This window comes from Myotis yumanensis, unplaced genomic scaffold, assembly GCF_028538775.1.
Source record: "Myotis yumanensis isolate MYYU_CA2020_CCGP unplaced genomic scaffold, mMyoYum1.0.hap1 SCAF_5, whole genome shotgun sequence".
Taxonomy (NCBI): Eukaryota; Metazoa; Chordata; class Mammalia; order Chiroptera; family Vespertilionidae; genus Myotis; species Myotis yumanensis.
Genome location: NW_027223756.1, coordinates 56,754,608 through 56,774,759, shown reverse-complemented (window position 1 = coordinate 56,774,759; position 20,152 = coordinate 56,754,608). Strand labels below are relative to the sequence as shown.

The window sequence follows — 20,152 nt, the reverse complement described above, 5'->3', positions numbered from 1 at the left end:
CACCTGTAGTGGCTTTATTTAGAGTAAAAGCCCTTAAGGAAACAGTATGTAAATGTTAGATGAAAAAAATATATACTAGTATACACACACATACACACACACACATACATATACGTACATATATATGCATATACACATAAATATAAGATGTACATCTCCCCTTCCTCCAAAGTTTTAAGGATTCAGGTCTCTGCAGGAATCTTCAGATTCCTATTTGGGGGGCAGCGGGTGGGAATCAGGAGGACATAACCTACAGCCCCTGGAAGGTAAGCAGTGATGGCATGAAACTTACATCTGTGCCCAGCTTTCCTGGATTAGCAATGCCATTCAAGCTTGCCAACCCACAGACAATTACAGCAGCTCCCAGCTGCGGCCAGGAGCTCAGTTCCAAGTGCCTGCTGGTTATGACCCCTCACTGGGGACCTGCATTTCTGCAGACCAGACAAAATGAGGCCTCTGGCTGCCAAGGATTAGGAACATCCAACTATTTGGTAGACCTCTACAAAGTGGTTTGTTCCTTCATGGTTCTCACATCATAAAAGGTGCAGCAGGCCTGTGCTATCTACTTGCTTGACATCGTAGCCTCATTTCTCTGGGTGCGTTGATCCTCTTGCCAAACAAAACACAACCTGCGCTGGGGCACTGGGCTCTGATTCCTGCCCCATGTTCATGTGGAGTCTGATCTGCATGCATCAGAGCCATTTTGCAAACTGTTGTCTGACTCTTACCTCAACCCATAGCAGGAAAAGCAGGGAAAACCAGGCTTGTTGGAAACAGGCGTGCAGTTGAGCTGTTTTGCAAACTGTGGTCTGACCCTTACCTCAACCAAGAGCAGGGAACAGCAGACTTGTTGGAAGTTTCACTATTTGATAATGTTAAGTCCAAAACACCAGCCATGAATTTAACCCCAGCGCTGGACAAAATCCAGATTAAGATCTGTTCCTCTATTCAGTAAATGAGTACTGTGTGTTTCCCAGGTAGTGCACTGGATGGATGGGAGGTGAGGGGCGCTATGACAAACACAATCTCTGCCCTTTGGGAGCAATGGTCTATTGGAAAAAAAACGATGGGAAAGAATTAAACAGATGAATCGATCAGTGACAAATTGGGGCCAATGCTAATGAAGGAAGCAAGCAAAGTGCTCAGCTGGGGAACAGTTGGGAAGACGGGCCCCACTTCAGGTAGAGGAGTCGGGGGAGGCCTCCCTGAGGAAAGTGTGTAAGTTGAGGATAGAAGTGAGGGTTCCAGTCATGCAAAGAGCAGGTGCCAGGATTCTTCCGAGAGGAGCTCTGGATGGAGTCCCCACATCCTACTCTGGGTCAAAGGGACAGTCACAGTGTTGGGTTTAGTGTGTCACAAGTAGATGAAAAGCAGTGCTTTGAACGGGGACATTTTGGGGAAGGGGGCCAAGGAGCAAGCCCTCTTGTAAGACCCTTTTCTACCCCCCTTACCACTGCTTGTCCTCTTTGTGTGGAGAAAACAAAGAGGAATGAACATTTGAGCTGAAGTGAATGCACTCGGAGCACCTCCCATCTAAAAGAAAACAGATTTCCAATGGATTGGGACTTCATTTCAATATGGCAATTGACACACGTTTGATTTAGAGCAGCAGTTCTCAACCTGTGGGTCGTGACCCCTATGGGGGTCGAACGACCCTTTCACAGGGGTCGCCTAAGACCATCGGAAAACACATATATTATTACATACTGTTTTTGTGATTAATCACTATGCTTTAATTATGTTCAGTTTGTAACAATGAAAATACATCCTGCATATCAGATATTTACATTACGATTCATAACAGTAGCAACATTACAGTTATGAAGTAGCAATGAAAATAATTTTATGGTTGGGGGTCACCACAACATGAGGAACTGTATTAAAGGGTCGAGGCATTAGGAAGGTTGAGAGCCACTGATTTAGAGGTTAATTATTGCTCCTTTAAAAACGCAATTTACTTAAGGCCATTTTGTTCTCTTTGTGAAGCAGATTTCAGCTGTTGTTGAAATAAAAAGCTGTTCCGGACAAACAAAGCCAGCATGACCTTTATGTTTATTCTCTTCTAGATGAACTGGGAGGCGACAACCTGAAAGTGTAAGTCTTCCCCACTCCCTCCGGTCCAGCTCAGCGTGGACAAGGACGGTCGGGAGGGGAGCAGATTAGAGGACCATCGGTCCTTACAAGAGTTTTTGTTCCTTGTGGGGACCTCTTGCTTCCTGAGCCCCCAGAAGACAGTCTGTCGTGGTCTACAGCCTTTGGAAGGATGTCCCTGTCTTCAAACCTCAACCTAGAAGGGGATCTGGGCTGAGGACAGGGTCCTCTGTTTAGAAAACAATCTTTTTCTGACGCCCGCTGCCAATTCCAAAGGCATCGTAAATATTCTGACGCTGGGTGGTTTTCAAAGAATTTGCTTCATTTATTTGGATTAAAATTTGTATCACCAGGAAAGATACTTCAGCTGGTATTAAGGAAGGAGATCCCTGGTAGAAGGGGAATGGAGGGGAGAGGAAGAAAGATCGGAGGGAGGGGGGAAGTAGAAGATTTACCACGGGAGAATGTTCTAGAGCGATGCCCACATCCTCCTCCAGCCTCCACCCCAACCACAGCAGCCTTACTCAGACACTTGGCTTGCTTCCTATTCAAGGTGTAACACCTTGGCAGCTGTTCAGAGTTGATGATGCCCTCCTCCTCCCCACCTCCATTAACCAGGGGCTTCTTTCTCCAAACTGGGTGCCCTAAACCTCTAAACCCTGGCAAGTGAGGGCAGTGGATTTCTGAAAGGAACTGCTCACTTTCTCCAAGACAGAAAAGCATGGGAATTGAAGGGAGAGGTGATGCAAGCAATTCGTTGACTGTAGCCTCTTGACTTGGGGGCAGTGATCAAAAACACCAAAGAAAGGGAAGTGAAATTGAGCAAGGTGAAATTGCTAAATGTGGCAACTCCCTGGAGGAGTGTGTGCTCCCCTGTGTGCCTTCCGGGAAGCAGAGTCTCCGGTTCCCTTTTACCCTCTCCCCTAACCCCCGTCTCCCCCCTCGCTGGGTTGTGCTGGGTTATGCACCCTCCATTTTTGGATCAGTGGTAGGTCAAGATTGTTGTTCTTATTTTCTCCCTATTAGAGTTTGGTACATTTGAACAGGGCACATGCTCAGCCTACCCTGAATCAAGTTCATTTCCTCACAGTCAACATGCTAGACTCCCCCACAGAAATTCAGCCCACCATACCTTTCTTTCTTTCAACAAGCTTTTTGCTCTCTTTCTAGCCCTATTTTTGAGGAAGATACACCCTCTGTTATGGAAATAGAGATGGAAGAGCTTGATAAATGGATGAGCATGCATAGAAATGGTATGTGGGAACCTTGCTTTTCTGTCCTCTCTACTCACAGAAGGCTGCAACAGCTTTGTCAATCCCCCATAAATCCTGGAGTGGAACCGCGTGAGCCCAGTCCATATACACTCTGGTACACACAGATAACACACTTGGGTCTGACCGCCCTTAAGTATTCAGTTCAATAACCGCATCATTGCCGTTTGTTTTTATTTCTGTACAAGTTTTTCAAATGATCTTTTTCAAGAAGAAAATGGTCTTTTTTCAAGCAAGGGAATTGGAGTCCAAATTATCTGGAAAAAGTTAGCTTTTGGCCTCACCTTATATTTAGAGATTTATGATTTTGATCTGTATCTGGTTATAAACTTTGTCAAATATAGTTGACAGATCGGTGCTGTCCAATACAATAGACACTAGCCATATGTGGCTTATTGAGATTAAAATTTTGAAAGTAAAATTTTAAATACTGTTCCTCAATCACTCTAGCCACATTCTGAGTACTCAGTAGCCACTCGTGGCTAGTGGCTACTATAGTGAAAGTCTAGAACATTCCCATCACTGTAAAGAAAGCTGCTAACATAAATAGTAATATAAATGTCCCCATATAACCTAATTTCCAATTGATATCTGGCAGTAATTGCAGTATATGTTCCTTAGTTTTCACTAAATATTTGGACTTAAAAATAATGACAGCTGTTTTTCTAATTTCTTTAAAAAATCAATAAATTATTTTTAATGCTCAGCCTAAATTAATAAAAACCACTATTTATACTGTCATATCATTTGTATTTTTAACACTTACCATAAAAAATACCCCGGGGTCTATCAGATTCAACAATCTGCAATGGAGTTTACATAACTTAAAGATTTGTTATTAGAATTATTGTACCAGAGGCTTATCAAGACCAGTTTTCCAAAAGATTAGAACCACTTAACTAACTTGCACAATTTTGAACAGTTTTTCGTAATCCAATACTGAGGATTGAATGGCTCTGGAAAGCTTGTGAGGAAAGGAAACAATCCTTAAAGTAGATTCATTTTGTTGTTTTTAGTTTATAAAAGTAAAATACATACACAGTAGAATTTAGACAATTCAAAAAAAAAAGTAAAATGAAAAAGAATCCCACCACTCAAAAACGACCTCTCTTACAATTTTGGTGGATTCCCTTTTGTTCCTGAGATCTGTTAAATACAAAACCATGATCCTGGTACACTGACTAAAAGCATAAAATAGGGGAAAGGCATTTCTATTCGACACTAAAGCAGTTACTTTGACACATGGGTGATAGGCCCAATAGTTCTTTATTTCCCTTAAAAATGGCAGTGGTGTAACAGAACTCTGATGACTTTAAGGTCAGCTGCCCCCCACTTTACCTGCTTGTTTCTGACGGTGCATCCTGATTGGAGTCATTCTCCCGGCACATCAGGACCTCAGGTGAAGCCGTTTTATTCCAGCGCGTACCCTGAATCATGCAGATTCAGGCTTTTGGAGCCACAGTTGGGTTCTGCAGAGACTGAATGACCAAGCCACCATTATCTGTGCCCTTTCCAACAGGGCCGGAAGCACACGGAAGTCTTGTGTCTGTGCTTTAGTGCTTTGTCCATTTCAAGAGCCTTGCCACCATTAATCTCTGAACCTCTGCAACTCCCTGGTGAGGCCATTTCTGCACATACAGACTGGGGAATTGTGAGGTTTAACTGTGTGAGTTTTGTGGATAGAAAATAGAATTTCAGTGACTAACAATGCGTTTGCTTTCATTCTGTCCTAGCCGACAGTGAATGTTTACCTACTTTAAAAGAAGAAAAGGAATCAAACCACAACCCAAGGTACTTCTAATTTCTGCCATAGATTCCATGTGCATACCGGGAGGGGATTGGAAACCACAGCAGAGCACGTTTGCTCACCTTCTCTGTGCCTGTACATTTTATGTGACATTTTCCATGGCTGCGTATGTGTGTAGTGTGAAGAAAAGGAAGTGTGAGTTTGGGAAAATAGAAAGGCACAAAGTAAATAGTTACTCTTTATCTTTAGAAATAATTTAGTGTTGACATTTTCTTGCCCTTCTAAAGAGACACTGACTTTTAAGTCCGCTTCTGTTTTAGTTGTAAAACTCTCTGATTATAACAAACTGTAGGTTTGTTTATCTTGGATGAGTAGATGTTCAGTAAGGAAAATAGGGATGATAGTCTCAAAGGGGGTAGCTGAAAACAGGAGTAAGTAAAATGAACAGGAAAGAAGGGAGGGAGAGAGAGGGAGGGAGGGGCGAGGGAAGGAAGGAGGAAGGGAGGAAAAGAGGGAGGAGGGATGAAGGAAGGGAGAGAGGAAAGGAGGGAACCCCATCTGGATGAGATTATTATATGAGAGAAATTAAAGAATTTAAAAAAAAAACACATTTCATTCTACCACTAGGTGGCTCTGCTTGATAGAAAATTCTAGTGCATGGGGCTTGGGTGTCTTCGCATTCCACAATCTCATTTAAATTATATTATCTTTTGTGAGAATAGAAATGACCATGTTTGAGGTGTTTTGATAAGAAAATTGTCTGGTCAGGACGTGGGAAGCGCTCACAGGAAACAGGATTGACCGTTTCAGGCAGGGACCTGCTGCACAGAGCACTGCTGTGGTTTGGAGGCACCGCACTGTTGGCAGAGGTGACTCGAGAAGACCAACGAGCAGAGAACTTGACTGAGCCCATGACTGAGATATTACAGTTCTGTCGGAATAAACAGAATAAACGTCCAGAGCAGGATAAATAGCACCCACCTTCGCTCCCTCCATGCTGACCAGAGGTCCTGTGCCAATCACCCTAAATGCCTCCTGAGTGCGGTCACTTACCATTGGGGCCCTAGGTCAGAGCATTGCAGGAAAAGACTGATTGTTGGAGCAATCAGATGTTTGTCTTTTGGAACCTTAATCTGCACCTTCCCCTAAACCTTACCGAAGAAGTCACTATTCTATATCTGTCCCTACAACAAACCACCACAGTCTTTCTGAGGCGACCTCTGCTCTGATACAGAGATCTATATATCTTATCGCAGATGTTACCTGTTGTTACCTAACCAGGTATTTGCATGTTAAAATGTATTGCTGCTTCAGAAAAGATTCTGTCTTATCTAAATGAGACACCAGATATTAATAAACAGATAAGAGAAAAAATGCCCTATGTAATACTCTTTGTAATACTTTAAAGCAATAAAAAAAAAAAAAAAGAAAGAAAAAATGCTAGGGGGAGTATCACAAAGGACATTACAAAGGAGTATTTCCCCTGCATTTTTATTTTACCTAAAAGTGGGCCACTAAGTATGTCCAGTATAGGGCTCAAGTCATTACCCCCCAAACTCCCCATTGGCTTTTACCAACATGAGTCACCTTTCCTCTACCATTTAAGCAGTTACAGGTGACTCTAATGCTTCAGAAAGTATATCATAGTCACTGAGGCTTGACCTCAGTGGAAAACACACTTCCCCATCCTCCTGCTAATGATGACTTCTAGAGTCTGTTTGCAGAGTTCAGACCTTCTTGATGCTGGAAAGACAGCCTGACATAGCAGCTCTGTTATATATTGTCTTGTCTTTTGTGCTTTTGGGAAAAGGGAGTCCATCTGGTCACCATCCTAAACTTAATGCGTCACATTGTGTGTAGAAACTTTGACCCTTCAACCTTCTCTTGTTAGGGTTCATACTCGCAGGTCTTTCTGAACTTTTCCCACATATCCCAATGGCCTGCCCTGTCCTCATTGCAGGGACATTTCCCCCTGGGCTGTAGAATTTAAAAGTTTGCATAGGATTTAAATATGGGCCAGAGATGTACAAAGTATATGGGGAATTTGTATTATGGTTTTCATGTTTCTAAAAATTTCAATAGGAAAAGACAAAGGAATTGTAGGGGAGGTGGAGTTCTAGATTCTCATTTCTCCCATTATCACCTTCTACTGCAAGTCATACTTGTTATGTGCCAGGCATTGTCTGAGGTATTGGGAACAGTGTCAGTGGAATAGTGTCCAAGGGGTGGGGCTGGTTGGTGGGAGAGGTCTGCCTTAGAGTTGGAGAGATTTCATCACTGACATTGTTAAGCATTGCCAGCTCATGGTGATAACAAAAAACAGACCGACTGAGTTGGTTTCATTGTTGTTTAAATTTTCTAAAGAATGCCCTCCCTCATTGTCTACCCTACCCTCACAACACCTTCCTGAGTGCCACTAGATAGTGATAAAAGCAAGAAAGGTAGAGTCCTTTTTATTTTGGTGCCTACAGGCTAGCCAGCCTCTTTCTTCTTCCTAAGGCCTTTATATTTAGACAATTTCCTGAAAGCTTGGTGTTTTTATCTCTGCAAGCTTAGAACAACCATAGAAAAGAAATTGCAAATATTAGCCAAGTGCCCATCTTCTTTCCCTGTGTGCCTGTTGGCCACAGTAACATCATCTATATATATAAAAAGCCAGCGACCAGAACACTGTAACGACCGGAATGACTGGTCGCTAGCATGCCCACTGCAGCCAGCGAACTGGCCTGATCAGGGGGTGGAGCCAGCTGGCCAAACTCCCACAGCCCCTCCCCCCAGCTGGCCTGGCCCTGATTGGGCCCCGATCAGGGTGGGCCCACTGGCCAACCTCCCGCTGTCTCCTCCTGGTCCTGATCCGCCAATTGGGGCTGGGCCAGCTGGACTCCAACTGTGCATGAATTCGTGCACTGGGCCTCTAGTTGGAAAAGATTAGGGGGAAAATTAGATTAGGTACCCTCCAAGTGGATTTATAATTTTGTAAGTACAGTAATAACAACAAGACATTTGTATAGATAGCATTTTCTATATGTCCAATGCTTAGGTGTTTTTTGTTGTTGTTTGGGTTTTTTTTGTTAATCCTCACCCAAGGATATATTTTCCATTGATTTTTAGGGAGAGTGAAAGGTGGGGAGAGATAGGGAGAGAGAGAGAGAGAGAGAGAAATGGATGTGAGAGAGACACATGGATTGGTTGTCTCCCACACATGTCCCAAGAGGGGCCTGGACTAGAACCTGCAACCCAGGTATGTGCCCTTGATCAGGAATTGAACCTGAAACCTTCGGCCAATGCTCTAACCACTGAGAAGCATAGCCCAGGGCAAGATAACTATTGTTTATTGATTCATGTCTGAATGCAATGACATTAGAAAAATGAATCACTTCAATATTTTTCAGAAAAATCCAGGTTAGTTTAATATATTTTTTATTTCTTCCTGTTTCTTCCCTTCTCTTTGTCTTTTTTTTTTTTTGGAGAAAGTACAACTGTTGATGTAATTTTTCAAAACACATTTATTGAGCACCTAATATGTGTCTGGCACTGTCTACATCATGCCAAGACAACCAGTTAAAAATGAAATAATTCATCTGCATAAACCTGCAACTCAGAGAGGTTAATTGACTTGTCCAAGTTTACACAATCAGTTTATGATAAAGGTTAATCTAGAGAAGAGTTTCTTTTAAAACTGCATTTTTCCTTTTCTTTTATTAGTTAAAATAAGAGATATTCCATAAATTAAAAGACAAATTGGAGACAAAAAACAACAATAACCCTTAGCAGCAAGAAAGCCAGCCACCATGAAACTAATACATGAAAGAATTTGGCGGATGATATGTTCATCATGCAGTGCAGTCGTTGACAAGACCTGAGCCATTAATTGTAAGACAACAGGCTTTTTGCATGAACTGTTTCGGCCTCTGCACTCAAGTAAATCTCTGTGGCCACTTCCAATTATTTTCTTCGTTTATGATCTCTTTCCTCTTTTCCTCTCTAGTCCATCAAAAGTCATAAGTCAAGAAGGATTGAATATTAAGTGTATTAAAGTGCCAACTGGCTTCCCTTAAATCTAAGCTAAGTATTATGAGGGATACAATGGGACAGTTTACAATCCTACAAGATGATAACCTCAAGGAACACTGTTAAAATGCAGGTGTGTGGGGAGGGGGGTGGGAAGATGTACTAAATTTAACAAACCACAGCATTGCTTGAATAGTGGCCCAGATTAAGTCTACACTATGAGCATGATCTATGTGCTCTGGACTAACTCTAGGCCTGACTCTGATGTTAGCCAGATGCGTGACCTCTGTAATTTCACCCGGACCAGGCCTCTTTCGGGAAGGAGAAGGGACATTATATTGATGCAGAGAAAGGGAGCATGATCTAATTGTTACGTGACTTTGTGCTAAACTGAACTCCGCACTTTCCAAAAATCAAGTTAGAGAGCATCATATCGCAAGAAAGGTTTAGCGTAGGTTTATTGTCATCTTCGGAGAGAGGGGAACATTAACTGTGGTCATAAAGAGGGATTGTTACACGATAAACTGATCAGAACAAAGATGGCTTATCTGATCCTGACTGCAACAAAGGGGCAGTTATGAAACAAGGTGTCAGAGCTGCATCTGTCCTCATTTAACTGGTAGCGTTCCAATTAAGGGCTTTCTTAAAAATAATTAGATGATGCTTTTTAACCATTCAATTTGTTTTTCTAGTTTGTAGGCTTGTCACTACACAGGCTTTGGGGAAAGCTGTCCCATATGCTTAAAATATCTATATACACTCCAAGAAAAATTACTCACTAATGTTACCGTCATAAATAAGTTACTAAGACCTAACCAATTAACATCAAGGCAAGCAATAGAGGTCTGAAGCAAGATCACTTATTTTATTTGTTGCAATTCTGGGGCAGCTTGCCAAGATATTTTTAACAGGGAATTCTAGAATCTGCCAGAGTTTAAAACGTCTGGGCTTATTTGATTATTTCACAGAGATGATAAATAGCCTCAAAGACAGCAGGAAGCACATCTAACTAAATGAAGGAATGCGTGAGAGGGAGAATGCCTCCAGGCTCAGATGGCAGGCCAGATCCCAGGTTCCTGACTTACTAACAGGCTGTGGAACCACTGCTGAAAGTTTGCATGTGAGAGTTGCGACACTGGGAATGACCCGATGCCCCACAGCTGAAGCAACTTGTACCCACATTGGGACTGTCCCATGTCATGGGGTCTGTCACACTGCTCTTTGGTGCTTTAAGTAAGTGAGTTCTGGTTGGTGGGCAGTGTCACACACTAAGCCTTCAAAATGCTTGTAGAGTGTTCTAAAGAAACCACACTTAAGCACATTCCGCTCAGAAATCAAAAGATTGTTCCAGAAGATGGTTTCTTAAAGCCTTTGGATATTTGGAGCAATGTTCCAGCTCCTGTTTCACAGACAAATATTTGCTAGTGTAGAATCTTCAAAATAAGAATAGCATGCAGTCTATGGCCATACCACCCCAAACACACCCCATCTTGTTTGATCTCTAAAGCTAAGCAGGGCCGGGCCTGGTTAGCACTTGGATAGGAGACTGCCTGGGAATACCAAGTGCTATCGCTTAAAAACGAAGAATGATAACGTGCATTCAAGTGCCTGTATGTTAGGCCTGGGGTATAGTACTTTACCTACATTTTCTCATATATTCTTTTTCTTAAAATTTATCTTTATTGCTGAAAGTATTACAGATGTCCCCATTTTTCCCCCTTTGACCCTCTCCACCCCACACCCCTCTCCCTTCAACCAGGCCTTCACCACACTATTGCCTGTGTTCATAGATTATGCATATAATATATACATATAAATTCTTTGGTTAATCTCTTCCCTCTACGCGCCCCCCCCCCCCCACCCCTTCCCTCTGAGAGTCTCATTTATTCTTTACAACAACCCTATAAGGTACATGGTATTATTAGGTATGTTTTGCAGATGAGATGAGAACAGAAAACTGAGGCTAAGAAAGGCTAACTTGCCCAAGGTCACACAACAAGAAAGTGGCTGAGCCCTGGTTCAAGATCCAGCCATCGGATCCTGTGCTCTATCTACTAGGCTAAAAAGCCACTGTTAGCACATTCAGCATTCATACTACCATAAAAGCAACACAAGATGTGCAATACCCAGGCATAAAGATAACCAAAAAATGCATGGGATAACATAAAAAGAAATTGTTCAAATTTTAATTAAAAATTGTTAAATAAATGGAGAGACATATTGTGTTTCTGAATGAAAGGATTTTCATTTTAAAATTTTATCATTTTAAAATCAACCCTGTCTCTTAAAGATCCCAATGAACATTTGATCTGGAAGAATCACTGTGTATAAATAGCCAGGACAACTCTAAAAGAAGGAAAAAGTAATTGTGAGATAGTGGGGAGGGGCCAGGATTTGCAGGGAACATGCTCCAATAATTACAGCTATGTACACACAGAACCAAATAAGAATTATTAATGGAATCGAATTTAATAACAATAAAATAGCCTCAAGTACATGTAAACCTCTAATATATTATAAATGTAGTATTTCACAGCAAGTGGATAATTTAATAAATAGTCTTCAGACAACTAACATTTGGAGGGGAAACTTAAAGCCCTACCTCACACTTTATTTATTTTTAATATATTTTTATTGGTTTCAGAGAGGAAGGGAGAGGGAGAGAGAGATAGAAACATCAATGATGAGAGAGAATCATTGATTGGCTGCCTCCTGCATGCCTCACACTGGGGATTGAGTCCGCAACCCAGGCATGTGCCCTTGACCAGAATCGAACCTGGACCCTTCAGTCTGTGGGCCGATGCTCTATCCACCGAGCCAAACCAGCTAGGGCCCTACCTCACACTTTAAATAGACCCCAGATAAATTTCAATATTAAAGATAAAGAAAAAAATATAGAAAAATTATAGGTAAATATCATTATAATTTTAAGATAGAGACTAGTTTCAAAGCATGACACAAAATCAGAAACCATATCAGGAAATGATAGCCTTAACTACATTAAAAACTCAAATTTTCTGTACTTCAAAAACCACTGTATATAAAATTAGAAGGAAGATGACAAACTGGAGAAAAGTGCTTGTTCATGATGAACAAAAATATTATTATTAATACACAAACTAATAAAAAAGAGAATTGATCCATTTTAAATATGAGCAAAGTATCAATAAGCAATTCAGAAAAAGAAATTAAATAAGCAATAGAGCTTTGAAAAAAATGTTTATTCTTTCTAGAAATAAATAATAATGAAAGAAAAACTAAAGGTAAATACCATACTATTTTCACCTATTAGATTGACCAAAACAGTAAAAATAATAAAATCCAGTATTGGAGAGGATGTGGGGAAAAGCATATTTCCCTAAAGAAAGTGTTGAGAGAAGGCAAATCATACAGCAGGCTAGTCAAGCTTTAAAATTGCAAATATTTTAAACTAGCAATTCTTCTTCTAGATATTTATGCAAACCTTAATAATTAGAAGTGTGCAGCAATTTTATAATAAATAAAAACTAAAAATTGGAAAAAGCCAAAATGTTTAACAATAAACTTATGGGTTTAAAAAAACATATTTGGGGGTCTAGTGATAATGGAATTCTCTGTAGCCACTAAAAAGATATTTTATATTTACTAGCAAGAAAAGATGCCTACATGTGAATCAGAGTGAGGAAAACAGATTATCACACACTATGCACAATATGATCCCATTTTTGTACAAAAAGAACATATATCATTATCACAGAAAAAAGTTTGGAAGAATAAATAGCAAAATGTTAAGTGTAGTGAGCTTTTTAATATTTTTGTTTTGCTTATTTGTACTTTCTATTTTTTCAACTATGAATATGGATTTGTGTTATCCTATCAATTAGAAGAGTAATATGCAAATTGACCATCACTCCAACACACCAGATGGCCGCCCTCATGAGAATAATCAACATGACCTGGTATCTCCTTAGTCAAAGATGGTCAGCAGGGGAGGGCAGTTGTGGGCGATCAGGCCAGAAGAGGAGGGCAGTTGCGGGTGACCAGGCCAGCAGGGGAGGGCAGTTGTGGGCGATCAGGCCAGAAGAGGAGGGCAGTTGCGGGTGACCAGGCCAGCAGGGGAGGACAGTTGGGGGGGACCCAGGCCTGAAGGAGAGAGCAGTTGTGGGGGACCAGGAAGGCAAGGGAGGGCAGTTGGAGGTGACCAGGCCTGCAGGGGAGGGTAGTTGGGGGCAACCAGGCCTGCAGGGGAGGACAGTTGGGAGCGAACAGGCTGAGCTGAGGGACACCCCCACCCCTGCATGAATTTTGTGCACCAGGCCTCTAGTATAATTAATATCACTTCTATTATAACTGCTGGACATGGCTCAGTGTTGTGCTCATTCCTAGCCAGCTTTGTCATACACTCAGCTTAGAGCAGCAGAAATTTTAAGGTAAACAAAAGAAAAACATACAACTGAGAGACTCATCTGTGGAGATGAACTCTGGATTTTAGAAATCTTATCTTGCTACCATCAATTTCCAAGAAATGAAACTTTTTGGTCCAGTTTAGGAGTTGCTCAGGGTAATCTAAGTGAAGTGCATTATTACATCTACTCTTCAGATTTAAAAAGATAAAAAACCCTGGCCGGTTTGGCTCAATGATTAGAGCCTTGGCCCTCGGACTGAAGTGTCTCGGGTTCAATTCTTGGTTAAGGGCATGTACCTTGTTGCAAGTTTAATCCCCTGTCCCTGGTCAGGGTGAGGGAGACAGCCAGTAAATGTCTCTCTCACATCGATGTTTCTCTCTCTCTCTCCTTCCTACCCCCTCCTCCCTCCCTCCCTCCCACGCTCTCTCTAAAAATCAATGGAAAAAATACCCTTGGGTGAGAATTAGGGGAAAAAAAGGTCTTAATTTTCAATTAGGTTTCACTTTAAATAAGTTTTGCTACAGAAGTTGTCCTTTTGACAATGTCTACCTTCCCCCTTCTTACCCATTGATCATCCCTCCTTATCACAACCTCTTCCCCATCTTCATAACACAAACACACACACAATGTTTCCCTCCTTTTTCGTGGATCTACCTATAAAGTTGCTGCAGAGTCCTTTTTGGAACACGGGGTGTTTCACGGAGCAGGAGAGCACCGAAGCAGGAGTCAAAAGAACAATCTATTGCAGACTACATACGCCTATAAACTAAGGAGACACCAGGTCATGTTGATTATTCTCATTCAGGCACTTCCTTGGAGACAGAGGTCGCTTCAAGTTCAGATGTGCTAGGATGTGAGTGAAGGGCCACCAAAGTACAGAGAGATGTGGAGGAGAGGTAGGGTGGCCTGCCTTCCAGGAGACTTGAATGGTGGCTTGGTCCTACTGGGGAAAAGCCACAGAGCCAGGTATGTGGCAGAGATAGCCACGCTAGAAACAAAGCACCAGTTAGCCAGCCAGCATGGTCCTGTCCAAATACCACATCCATAATTAATGTCAACTCACACCCCAGGGTGCCTGATCGGATTCTATAGGACACCGAGAGGGCACCTCCAGATCCTGTGGATATGAACAAAATGGGCTTGGGGGGCAGGGGGAATCCTGCCAGGGCCACAAATTCAGGGAAAACAACACATGGAAATTTTTTTAAAAGGAAAAAAAAAAAGGCAATTGGCATTTATGCATAGAGAATGGGATTAGATTTAATTAAAAGGGGAACCCCTGACTCCATCTGGTTCTCTCCATGTCAGCACCAGGGAAGGATATTAGAGCAACAGTTAGGGATTATTTCTTGGCCTTCATGAGTTTTCTTCTCGGATCAACTAAAATATCCTAATTGACTTTTGTTTTAGAAATTGTAAACTGAAGGCTGTTGGCTTGCTGACTGTTTATGCTCTCATGAGTCACCTCCATGGTGAAGTGACCAGCTCTGGGTAGCTTCTTGGAAACACACGACTGTTCTGTGTTTTTTTTTTGCAGTGATAATGAATCCTAAAACTGAATGGTGCTAATGTTCTCCAAGAGGAGCAGCCCGGGGGGAGCCCGCTGGGCCTGCCAACAGAGGATGAAGAGGATACAGGTTTAATTAATTTCAAATCAACATAGACACAAGAACCTTCTGCTGCTTCTCCCAACGCCCACTCTTCCGAAGGATGGCATCACCTCTGCTTGGAAGAATGTGCTATTGAGAAGTCCAAGGAAAAGGCCTGGCTGACATCCATCGCCGAGGGTGGAGGAGCCATAGGATACATTTGCCTCTAATCAAAGGGTGTTCCCTCCTCTCAGCCAACCTCTCATGGACTGCACTCACTCTGGCCATGCTCTCTGCGTCCTTGTTACCTTTCTGCTTCAGTCCTCAGGGTTTAAATCAGGCAGCTGTTTTATCTGTTTCCTTCTGGGTCACACTGTTACCTAATTAGCTTTGGATAATTTCCTCTGATTAGTCAAGTGGTAGATCAACTGCATTCAGCAGGAAGGTTTCTCAAGGCGAGTGTCTCACGCTCGGAGAAGACAGCAAACAAAGCAGGTGTTTTACTGTCTACACTATCCCAGGAGGTTGGTAAACTGGCTTCTACCTGTCACGAGGATGCAGCGAGAGGCCACAGACCTGAGGAGATGTTGTTTGGTGACCTGTGGACCCACGTCAGCTAGATCGCGTCACTCTTGGGAACTTCTCAGAGGCATGGGAATCTTCGATGGAAGAGCAAACGTTTTCTTTCTCAGCTAAAACCCCCTACTTGGGGTTCCGCCTTAAGCCCACCTGGGTGGGATGCGCGGGAATGTCGTGCTTTTAGACTAAGTGAGGACAGAAGTGCTTTGATTGCTTAATAATAACTTTATTTGCATAATAATTTATAATTGTAAAGCAATTTCAGAGACATTTATCTAACCTTCGCCGGTGAAGTGACGTTTAGCTACATTTTATGGGTGATTTACGTTTTGCCCAACATAGGATGAGGTCTTAAACCTGGGTGTTCCTGATTCCCAGTCTCATGCTCTTTTTTCACTTTCCACGCTTTTCTCTCTAATGGTTAACTGCCCCACCCACCTCCACAGGACACCATTCATCTCTCACGTCCCATCCCCATTTGTGAAAGAATGACGAATCCAGAACTCCTGAGGGTTCAATACAAGTTAACCTTAGTTATAATGGCCTTTGTTTTTCCCCCTGCAACCTTGTGATGGAGGTTAGAATCTAAGAATTTTAGGGCCAGTAGAATTGATGTAGAGAATATTAGAGCAGCGATTCAAACAACATAGTGGTATCTTTTTTTTCTTCTTCTTCTTAACATGTGGAGAAATTCCAGCCACCAGTGCCTTAGAGGCCGAGCCCGGGCCCAGATGAAATCGTCTCACCTGGGTCCGGTGCTCCTTCCGTGGCTCCAGCTGTTTACCAGCCTTTTATGCTGAGGATTCCAGAGGTGCCTCCTCCAAGTTGCTTGTTAATGATGACAGATATACAAGCTCTATTTTCACAAAGTAGTGACAGTGTCACGTCCTGCCTCTCTGTTCTCAATGAAGTGGTCCTGTTCATCTGATTTGGACCAAAAGAAGTTCAGTGAATTATGATTGCAGTTGGTTCCGTTCCCCATCATATACCGGGAAGGGTCCTAAGACCAGGATGAAGTGAGACAGACCTTAGACTGAAAAGCGTTTACTGTGGGTTGGGGGCAAAAAAAGTGAAAAAAATAAATAAATAAATAAATAAATAAATAAAAATAAATAAAACCCCCTACTTTGTCCTCAAAGCTCATTTAAAAAAATATATATTTTATTGATTTTTCACAGAGAGGAAGGGAGAGGGATAGAGAGCTAGAAACATTGATGAGAGAGAAACATCTATCAGCTGCCTCCTGCACACCTCCCACTGGGGATGTGCCCACAACCAAGGTACATGCCCTTGACTGGAATAGAACCTGGGATCTTTCAGTCCGCAGGCCGACGCTCTATCCCCTGAGCCAAACCAATCAGGGCCCAAAGCTCATTTTTGTTCTCACTACAGCTCCCTTGCATGTAGTATATAGGTAGGGAGAGTGGGTGGTGGGGTCATCTGCCACCTTTGTATGTCTCTGAGATCTTTAAGGTCACTTGAAACAAGCAAAACGGGAATAGCAAATATCTGTGGCCAATGTCACTTATCTCACTCGGTGTTGGGACACGCTTCATGTCCTCTCATCTCAGCTTTCCAGGAAGTCACTATCAGCCTGTCAGAGGTGACATTCTGCGTGATTTCTACGTGGTATTTGTTGACATCCTCGCGCTAGAGGAAATGGCACAAAATGCAGAAGGGCCTGTTTATCACTCCCACTCATGTACTATCAATCTCCAGTTAATCCTTAATTTTCAAATTCTGACCTTTAAAGCAATCTAGCAAATGGGGAGTCCTCAGGTCATCTACGCCACCTGATATTTTATTCCAGGAAAGAAACAAAGAATAAAAGCTTTGTTTATTTTCCTGCTTCCCATATACACGGAGGGGAGATAAGGTTCGCCAAACATCTACTGCTGAATCTGGGGCCTTGTGTTTGAAAGGCTGCGTTAACGCATAACAAAACCCGGACCCTCCTCCCTGTCAGAATCCCTTACCTAGTATTTGCCTTCTGAACTCTGCCCTTACCTTTAAAGGCAGGCTTCCAAATCAGGGAGGTCTTGCCCCACAGTGAACAATAGAACTGTCTGGCTGTGTTTAACCACCGCTATTCTGCTATCCTGGCACTGCACAGAGCTCTGGCAAAAGACGGTCTTCGTGGTATCTAACTTCAACAGATTTATCTGTCATATTCTCTTTGGGACATCCTAATATGGCATTTTTTGTTTGTTTCCACTGCTGTTTTACATATTCATGTTCAACTTGTGGTCCACAACTTGTGATTCTCAGATAGTTATGCCAACATTGCCACTTTCTGAATCACCATTTCTGCCTATTTTGGTTATTTTCAGTCTGTTTCTCATCAATGTGTGACTCTCAGAAGAGTCTCAGTTCTTTCTCTAAGTAGCTAAGATTTTTGCTGAACACTTTGACCTGTAAATTTCACCCAACTCAATTGGATAATGGACTTTAGAAGTTTTGAGAAGTATAAGGGTCTTGGAATCTTTGATGAGATTCGATGAAGCAATATTTTTATGATCTTTTAAAAATATTCTCATTCACTATTTAAAATAACTTCAAATTCTAGAAGAAGCCAACTTCAGCAACATGCCATTGAGTTTATATCTGAAAAATGTACTAACCTCTATAATTGCACAGTGTATATGTTTAAAAATATAGTTAATTCTGGCAAGATATATGAAATTAGTATGGGTCAAACAGTCAAGGGTCAGTTCCAGCATCCAGTGTCTTTTTTTTATTCCCATCCAATTAATAGGTATCATAGGTTTATGTCAAGAAATGTCAAGAAATTTTAAACCCAAATTTAATTTTATATTTCAGATTATTGTTTGTGAAAGTCTCATTAATTTGCCCCCAATTGGGTAGCCAATCAGAAGAAAATCTGACTAGAATATTTTAGATATATATATATATATATATATATATATATATTTGCATTTTTGTACATTTTAAGCACACTAGGTTAATAACATTGCCTCGTTGAACTCCTAAGGAAACTTGTTGGGTTTTGTTTGTTTGTTTGTTTTAGGAAACTTGTGTTGTTTTTTTAAAAATCCTCACTCGAGGATATTTTTCCATTGATCTTTAGAGTGAGTGGAAGAGAGAGAGAAAGACAGAGAAACATCGATGTGAGAGAAACACATCAATTGGTTGCCTCCTGCATGAACCCCGACCAGTGCCCGCAACTGAGATACATGCCCTTGACCAGAATCAAACCTGGGACCCTTCGGTCCCAGGCCGAAGCTCCATCCACTGAGCCAAACTGGCCAGGGCAGGAAACTTGTTTTAATGAGTATGTAAAAGTGTCTACCTTCACCCAGTGATGTGACTTCTCTAAGAAGGTCATTGTCATTCCAAACACGAGCACACAGCATTGGATCAACCTTGACATCCATGGAGTGACAGATACTTCCACTGACACCCTCACAGCTCTAGCAATGGAAACAGGTGCTTTAAAAAATACTTCTACCTACTCATTTATTTTGGTTGTTTAAACTATCAGTTTGCACCAGCTCAGAAAGAAGGCCCTTTGTTGAGTAAACATAAAATGGAAACTGTGATTTCAACTTCTGTCAGGATTAGTACAAATTCTGAATATAGTGGAGTGACAAGACATGGTTTTACACTGGGAAGACACTGCTAAAATTCTCAGTGTGGGTAAAAGATTGAATTAAAAAAATTTTTAAATTACACATGGCACTTTTTCACACTCAGAAGACACTCTGGGTGAATTCTGGGGTTTCCATTTAGCATCTATTGTAGACAGTCCAGAGTAGCTTCACTCATAGATTACATTATTTGGATCTTACAATAACCAAAAGAGTCACTGTATATTAGTGAGCAATGGAATTAGTCAAATTGGTTATTAATAGTGTCATAACCAAATGACCTATTATTGTTATTATTATTTTGAGAAGTTCTTTGACTTTGCCTTTGTCTTATCTAGCACCAAAATTTTATTTTCCTCTTAGTCCTTTCGAAGGTGGTTATTTGTAGATACCTGGTGGCTTTTTTTGTTTCATTTGTTTTTTGCCCTGTTACCTTTTATAAATAACATGTTCATGAGATAGCAATCCATATAATTATATAAAATAAAACTTTTTTTTACCAACTCCATAGGTGCTTTCATCTCTTTTTTTAATTTATTTTATTTTATTTTTCTTTTTTAAAGAAACCACTCAGACTGTGTCCTCTCCCTCTTGCCCTCCCAAAGGAAGACATTTCAGCTCTTTTTGAAATGATATTTTAAGAAGTTACATTCCTAAACCAACATGCTTATTATAACATCAATACTTTAATTTCAGTTCTGTACAAGATTATAAATATGATATTGAACTATTTGAGACAACCCACAGTGGATGGGTTCTTTTTACAATTGAACTTCAGGTAGAGAGGGACCAGTGAATCACACGCTGAGCTCACACCACATTATCATCATTGGCCTTCGGTGCTTTATAAGTAAGTAACTGGACATTTTAC

The 20,152-nt window shown here is 41.4% G+C and overlaps 1 protein-coding gene across 1 annotated transcript in view; it reads left to right on the top strand.

The window, feature by feature from the left end:
- TMEM154 (transmembrane protein 154) overlaps positions 1 to 19,782 on the top strand; it is a 41,083-nt gene extending 21,301 nt beyond the window's left edge. The window contains exons 4-7 of the mRNA XM_070415323.1: positions 2,067 to 2,094; positions 3,262 to 3,344; positions 5,096 to 5,153; positions 15,043 to 19,782. Of these exons, the coding sequence (XP_070271424.1) occupies positions 2,067 to 2,094; positions 3,262 to 3,344; positions 5,096 to 5,153; positions 15,043 to 15,058 (185 nt within the window). The 3' untranslated portion in view covers positions 15,059 to 19,782. The remainder of the gene's footprint in view (positions 1 to 2,066; positions 2,095 to 3,261; positions 3,345 to 5,095; positions 5,154 to 15,042) is intronic.
- Positions 19,783 to 20,152: the final 370 nt, after the last annotated feature.